This window comes from Metopolophium dirhodum, chromosome 3, assembly GCF_019925205.1.
Source record: "Metopolophium dirhodum isolate CAU chromosome 3, ASM1992520v1, whole genome shotgun sequence".
Taxonomy (NCBI): Eukaryota; Metazoa; Arthropoda; class Insecta; order Hemiptera; family Aphididae; genus Metopolophium; species Metopolophium dirhodum.
In genome coordinates, this window is record NC_083562.1 from 31,380,276 (window position 1) to 31,387,555 (window position 7,280).

At 36.4% G+C, this 7,280-nt stretch overlaps 3 protein-coding genes across 3 annotated transcripts in view; all 3 read left to right on the forward strand.

The window, feature by feature from the left end:
* The window catches only part of LOC132941504 (uncharacterized), a 68,290-nt gene that overhangs the window by 23,813 nt on the left and 37,197 nt on the right, over positions 1-7,280 (forward strand). The gene's annotated exons all lie outside the window — the stretch shown is intronic.
* On the forward strand, positions 1,909-2,711 carry LOC132941821 (histone H2B-like). Its single transcript, XM_061010010.1, has one exon. It carries the CDS (start codon positions 2,282-2,284, stop codon positions 2,660-2,662), a length of 381 nt encoding a protein of 126 aa, XP_060865993.1. The 5' UTR covers positions 1,909-2,281; the 3' UTR covers positions 2,663-2,711.
* On the forward strand, positions 3,784-5,939 carry LOC132941965 (putative nuclease HARBI1). Its single transcript, XM_061010232.1, has 2 exons — positions 3,784-4,660; positions 5,086-5,939. Exons 1-2 carry the CDS (start codon positions 4,418-4,420, stop codon positions 5,890-5,892), a joined length of 1,050 nt encoding a protein of 349 aa, XP_060866215.1. The 5' UTR covers positions 3,784-4,417; the 3' UTR covers positions 5,893-5,939.

A 7,280-nucleotide genomic window follows, 5' to 3' on the forward strand; every position in this document is an offset into this window, starting at 1 on the left:
AGACCTGACATACTCGACATCGCCCTCGTACGACTACCCTATCAAACCCAAATCACTAACCTCAACGAACTATCTTCCGACCACAACCCCATTCTTCTAGATACACTCTGCACTCCGATCTCTTCTTCTCCACCGGTTACGAATCGGTTTATTAACTGGAAAAAATACACGACAACTCTCGCGAACTTACCGAACTCAACCACTCAACCGACCAACGACCGTGAGTCTATCGACCTGGCAATCGAAAACCTCACAAAACATATCCAACAAACGGTTGAATCCAGCGTATACGTACCGACACGCAAACACCCGTCCACTGTAGTACCAGACTACATTAAACTGGAAATACAAGACAAAAACCGTATACGCCGCGAATGGCAAATAAACCGCGACCCGACAATTAAACGACAACTAAACGCCAAAATATCTCTCATACGTACCTTACTCGCAACGCACAATACTGACCAATGGGACATCTTTCTTAACTCACTAGACCACCAAGACGGTTCAATATACAAACTCAACAAATGTCTCTTACACAAACGTCCAGCATCTCACCCACTAACCGGCCCCGACGGCCTAGTTTTTCCGGCCAACGAACGAGCAGAGCTGATAGCCGACTCGCTCGAACGTCAATTTCAAACAAACCCCGGCCCCGACTTACCAGACGTAACCGCTCACTCCCAGTACCTACAAGGCCTTGACATCACCCGATCTAACCTCTTTACCACTCCCGGCCAGATACAAGACATAATTCGCAACCTTCGCAAAAAGAAAGCCCCAGGTGACGACCTCATCACCAACACGGCTCTTAAATTCCTACCGAACAACGTTATACTGTCCCTTACTCGGATCATCAACAGCGCCTTCAGAATCTGCTACTTTCCCCTTGCCTGGAAAAAAGCAGTCATCATCTCCATTCCCAAACCTGGCAAAGACCATAAACAACCCGAAAACTATAGACCAATCGCCCTCCTCTCCTCCCTGTCCAAAATTTACGAACGACTCATCCTCACCCACCTACAAGACAAACTCAAAAACAAAATCCGTCCCGAACAGTTCGCCTTCAGACCCGAACACTCGACCACACTACAACTGACCAAACTCACCCACCAACTGAGCGAAAACTTTAACAACGACTTAAACACTGCTTCCGTCTTCCTCGACGTGGAGAAAGCCTTCGACCGCGTCTGGCACGAAGGCCTACTCTACAAACTCTCCAAACTCAACATCTCGTTAGAAATCATAAAAATCATCCAATCCTTTCTCACCGACCGTACTTTTACCACTAAAATCGAACACTCCTTCTCTACTACCAGACACGTACTCGCAGGAGTCCCTCAGGGCTCCTGTCTCTCACCGACGCTATACTTGATGTACATTAACGACATTCCAACGACTCCTAAAGCCAACCTCTCACTCTTCGCTGACGACACGATGTTCTTTACTAGTAACAAAAACCCCAAACGTGCAACCATACAACTACAACACCAACTCAACCTCGCGTCCAACTGGTTCCACAGGTGGCGAATCAAAATAAACCCGACCAAAACAGTAGGCGTCCTCTTCGGGCGTTCTAATACAACCCACATTCCACCTCTAACCATCGATAACCAACCCGTTAACTGGTCAAAACAGGCCAAATACTTAGGCGTCACGATTGGACGTAAACTTACATTCAACCAACACATTCAAGACGTAACCAAAAAAGCTACCCGCGTCCGTGGTATGCTTTACCCCTTACTTAACCGTACCAGTCCCGTTCCGCTGAAAACAAAACTTAACATACTTAAACTCTACGTGACCCCTATACTTACATATGCTGGCTCTTCCTGGGCACCCTTTATCGGCCCCTCCCATTGGAGACCCATTGAATCCGTCCAAAACATCGGCATACGCACGATAACCGGTATGCCCACTATCGTTAGAAACTCGGCCCTTTTAAAATCAGCCAACTTCAAATCTATTCAAAATTCCATTTGCTCTCAATCAAAAACAATGTTCTACAAAAACTCTTTTTCCGAATACGATCATATCCGCCTCTTAGGTAAAACCCACTCCCCTCCAACCACCAAACGTTTACTCAAACCATACCCATTAAATTGGACTGACTAACATAACTGAACCTACCAATCAACCCCAAAATCCATCCACTAGTAGAGGCACAAGCCTGGAATAGTAAACGGCATAGCCACCCCTCCCAAAGCAAAGCAAAGCAGTCAAATTATCACTCAGTACACAACGTTTCAGTAGTCAACAAGTCTATTTACAACTATTCGAAATGGCTCCAGGAGGAAAATCGGCGGGCAAAGCAATGAAGAAGTCGTCCGGCAAGGCACAAAAGAACATCGCCAAGTCCGACAAGAAGCGCAAGCCCAAGAGGAAAGAATCGTACGCAATTTACATCTACAAAGTGTTGAAACAAGTACATCCCGACACCGGAGTCTCGTCCAAAGCCATGAGCATCATGAACAGCTTCGTCAACGACCTGTTCGAGCGCATCGCCGCCGAATCCAGTCGTCTGGCCCACTACAACAAACGTTCGACCATTACCAGCCGGGAAATCCAAACTGCCGTCCGACTCTTGTTGCCCGGTGAATTGGCCAAGCACGCCGTCAGTGAAGGAACCAAGGCTGTGACCAAGTACACCAGCTCCAAATAAGTCTCCCGTTTTGTGAAATATCATTACTCAACTAAAACGGCCCTTTTCAGGGCCACCAATCGCTATAAAATTTCTGTTCTCTAACAACCATTATTTTTGAACTAAAACTATCGCATGTAGAATATTTTGAACATTTGCAGTGTGTACAGAGCGGGGAGCACTGCGTGATTATCGGGATAGTTAACGAAAAAAAATGCTGTCCGGTTACGTAAGAAATTTACTAAAACATCGAGTTCTGTGATAGAATGATATAATATCATCGTGTATTATTATAAATGCGATGGATATTAATAGACGTTGTGCGGGTTTTACCGTCGAAAACAAGAGAATTGGCAAAAACATTCTAAAAATATCCAATCGTATGGGCACGGCAAATTTCATTATTATGTGTTAACTGTCGGTCGATAAGTGGTAATGAAAAAATTAACGTTAATATATTTGAGCGACTGTGAGTAATATCTATACCTAACCAGACTGTAATGTCAACATGGGTCTTTCGAGTTTTTAATTAGATACAATCGGTATCTTACGTAATTGAAGCCATATAAACACCGAGAATCCTGGATAATTATTGTTTATTTATCGACTATCAGTAATAAAAATATATTTATAACAATGTCAATGTTTACTCGGTAAAAGGCGTACCTATTCATCAAACTTCCCCAGAACGCGGGACAAAAGTATCTATAAATAAACAGACTATAATCGGCTGCTAGTGTCGTGTATAATTATAATGTATGTTTTATACGTCGTGGTCTCGTGGATATTGTTACACTGATGAATTATTCGATTCCCGACAGTTATCCAAATTAGATAATATAGTCTATCCAAATAACAAAAATTACCATCCGCCAAATTCTGGTTCAAGTGCCACGGTTGTACCAAAAGTACGACAACGACATTGTCATATTTTTAACATTAAAAAAATGGTTTTTTTTTTTTTTATTATTATAACATCATCATAATATCCCAGGTGGCAAGATGACATTTTATTTTATTTATGATAAAAAAAATATATTTTTATTTATATTTTCCACACATCTTACAATATTATTATTAAAATATTTTTACTCTTTTTGAGCTATTTATGGGTACAAGTAAATTTTGAATTTTATTAGTTTTTTTCTTAACCTCAAAACCTATAGATAATAGGTAGTTTAATAACACTAAATTACTACGTTGAAAATTTACAATTTCACAAAATGTATCATTGAAACATGTAGTAATATTTTACTGGTGTGATATATATTGGTGGCACTGAAAAGGGCTCAAGAAAAATTGGTTGTTGTTGAATAATAAACTCGAATGAAATTTCAAAATACATGACGGCCTACGATTACCTTAGCGGGCCATACACTATCATTCAAAGAATGACAATCGTCATGAATGACAGTTCGACTGATGACTGATGGTTGCCATACACAAACAACTTATGGTCAATCAAGACTGACAGTTCTCATTTATTCTACACTGCAGTTTGTGTTTAATTTATTCTCTCTATACTGTTTAATTATCTTACTAATTTTACCAGTTTTAAATAAAAATTCTTTTTTAATTTTTCACTATTTTTATTACAATGGACGAAGATGCTCGTGTCGCTATTGCAATACATCTAGCATTTGAAAAAAACAAGAAAAAAAAGAAAAAAGATTCTGGATGAAATAATGATTTAAGAAGAGACATACATTTTCTCATCATAATCTACTTGACGAATTGCGCTTATCATCTCCATCCGACTATAAAAATTATCTTCGTATGGACAATTCAACATTTTCAGAATTATTGGAAATGGTTACACCATTTATTTTTAAAAGAAACACTCATCTGAGAGAAGCTATACCACCAAGCCAACGTTTATCATGCACTCTAAGATTTTTAGCTACTGGTGCAAACTTTGAAGAACTCAAGTTTATTACAGCAATTTCACCTCAATCAATTGGAAGAATTGTAGTTGAAACATGTGAAGCTATTACATTAGTATTAAAAAATAATATCAGAGTAAGTAATTTTTATCATACCTTAACTGAATTAAACTATTTTATTTTTTATTACTAGTATCAAGAATATATTAAACAAAATATAATAATTGCAACTTAAATATTCCAAACAATTAATGAACTTAAAAACATTGTGTTTTCCAATGCTTAAATTTATTCTATTGCCCAAGATTTGGCTAGGATATCATTATCAGAATTACCTACGCTGAGACGATTACATGCCAATTCCAGTAAATAATTTTTCCTTTTTTCTTCAAAATCACTTTTTTTCGCTATTTTTTTTGGTGGTTCACCTGGTTTTGGTGAAGAACTAACCACATCAATTTCGGCCATATCACAATTACTTTCATTCTGAACAAATTAATGAGTTCAAATTTAATTAATTTTTAATTTTTAATTTTTAATTTTTAATTATTTTATATTTAGATTCCAGCATCCGAAGATGAGTGGAAAGCAACATCAGAAGAGTTTGAAAAAAATTGGAATTTTAATCATTGCTTGGGCGCAATTGTCGGCAAACACATAGACATTACGAAACTTCAAGAATCTGGCTCTTATTATTTCAACTATAAGAATAATTTTAGCATTGTTTTAATGGCAGTTTGTAATGCCAACTACGAGTTCCTTGTGGTAGATATTGGCTCCAATGGAAGAGTATCTGATGGTGGAGTATTTTCAAATACATTGTTTTGTGAGCATCTTCAAGAAAATAAACTGAAGTTACCTAAACTTGATTATTTACCCGGAATTAATTGCAAAATTCCCTACATCTTCATGGCTGATGATGCTTTTCCATTGTCCGATAATTTGATGAAACCTTACTCACAAAGAAATCTAATAAAAGAAAAACGAATTTTGAACTATAGACTGTCAAGAGCCCGAAGAGTAATTGAAAATTCATTTGGAATACTTTTATCAAGATTCAGAATACTTTTGAAAACTATCAATCTCAGTCCTGAAAAAGCTACAATAATTGTCCGAGCTTGTTGTCATCAACATAATTATTTACAAAGAAAAAAAATGGATATTTTTTTACAAGAAAGTTTTGATACAGAAAATATATTGACAGGAGAAGTTGAACCAGGAAGTTGGAGAAGTGAAAATCGTAATTTAACTGAGCTACAACATGCAAAAAGTCGAAACTCGCATTCAACTGCCAAAGAAATTAGGGATCAATTTCGTCATTATTTCAATACTAGCGGAGCGGTTCATTGGCAAGATAATATGATTTAGATATAAATATCATTTAATACACAGTTATAATATTAATAATATTATTCACATACAGTTAAATTCATAAAAAAAATATTAAAGAAAATAAATTATTTGTATTTATAAATACTTTTGTATTCAAGTTTATTTAGTTATACAATAAATGTACAAAATATATTTTATATGACATATAAAATTGAGGTGTACTTGAATGAGTGTATGAGTTAGTTGGAAACATCTCTGTAAAAAATCAAAAAGTTTAACCTAACCTAACCTAACCCATGAAATATTTTTTGTTTGTATTTATATTTATATTTAAATACTCTCTAGGAAAAATGTACATACCATATTGTCAGATGTTGGGTGTTGTGCCAACAAAAGTATGTCATTCTCATCGTCCATAGTTGATGTACCTCTTATTTGTATTTCATGATCACGGAGGAAATCCAGATCTTCGAAATACCACACTGAAGAAACATAAATATCTTCAACGCCTGCCCCTGACTTTTTGCTTGCTAAAACTTTTTTTAATTCGCGACGATAGTTAGATCTTAAAGTATTAATTTTTTTTTTGTTGTAATAATATCTACATTGGGATCGATCGTTTTCAGTTTTTCCGTCAATTTTTCGGAAGTATCTTGCTTTAAAACTCTGTTATGGTATAAATCACTTTTTACTTTCCACACAGCTGGTAAACTTTTATATAATTGTATGAAATCACGCCAAAAGTTTTGATCATTTTTTAAACTCATTTTGAAAAATTAAACAATCGCACATTGCAGCGTCGCACACTCGCACGTAGACGTGTTTACGAGGTATACTGGTTTTTGACTGATAAGTTAACAATCAATCCTATACACTATCATTCAAACTGTGTGAGTGAGTGCCAATCAACTTGAATGACAACAAAAAATCAAACATGAACGAAATTCATCAGTCAAAAAATTTGATTGTCAATCTTCATAATTCTTACCAATACACAGTCAGTCTTGACTGTCAAACAAGAAGACTGTCATTCAAAATGCATAGTGTATGGCCCGCTTAAATGCGTTAAGTTCTAAACAGCAGCTGAGTGTCGTCTAACACTGATTCAACAATATTTTTCAACATAATTCATACGCAAATAGTCGGGTAAAAAAAAACTGACGAAAAAAAATGGTTTCCGGTTATTTAAGTATTTTACCAAAATATCGGTCCCTATGATGTTTCTTGGAAAACATATAATAGTATACTATAAATACGATGGATATTCGTATCATTAATAGCCGTTGAGCAGCTATTACCAACAATAACAATGAATTTGGTAAAAACGTTCTAAAAATAACTCATCAATGAAAAACTTATAGAAATACCGATACGGGCAATAGTATCTCGACGTAATTAAATGTTATTATAAGTCGCATCGTTTA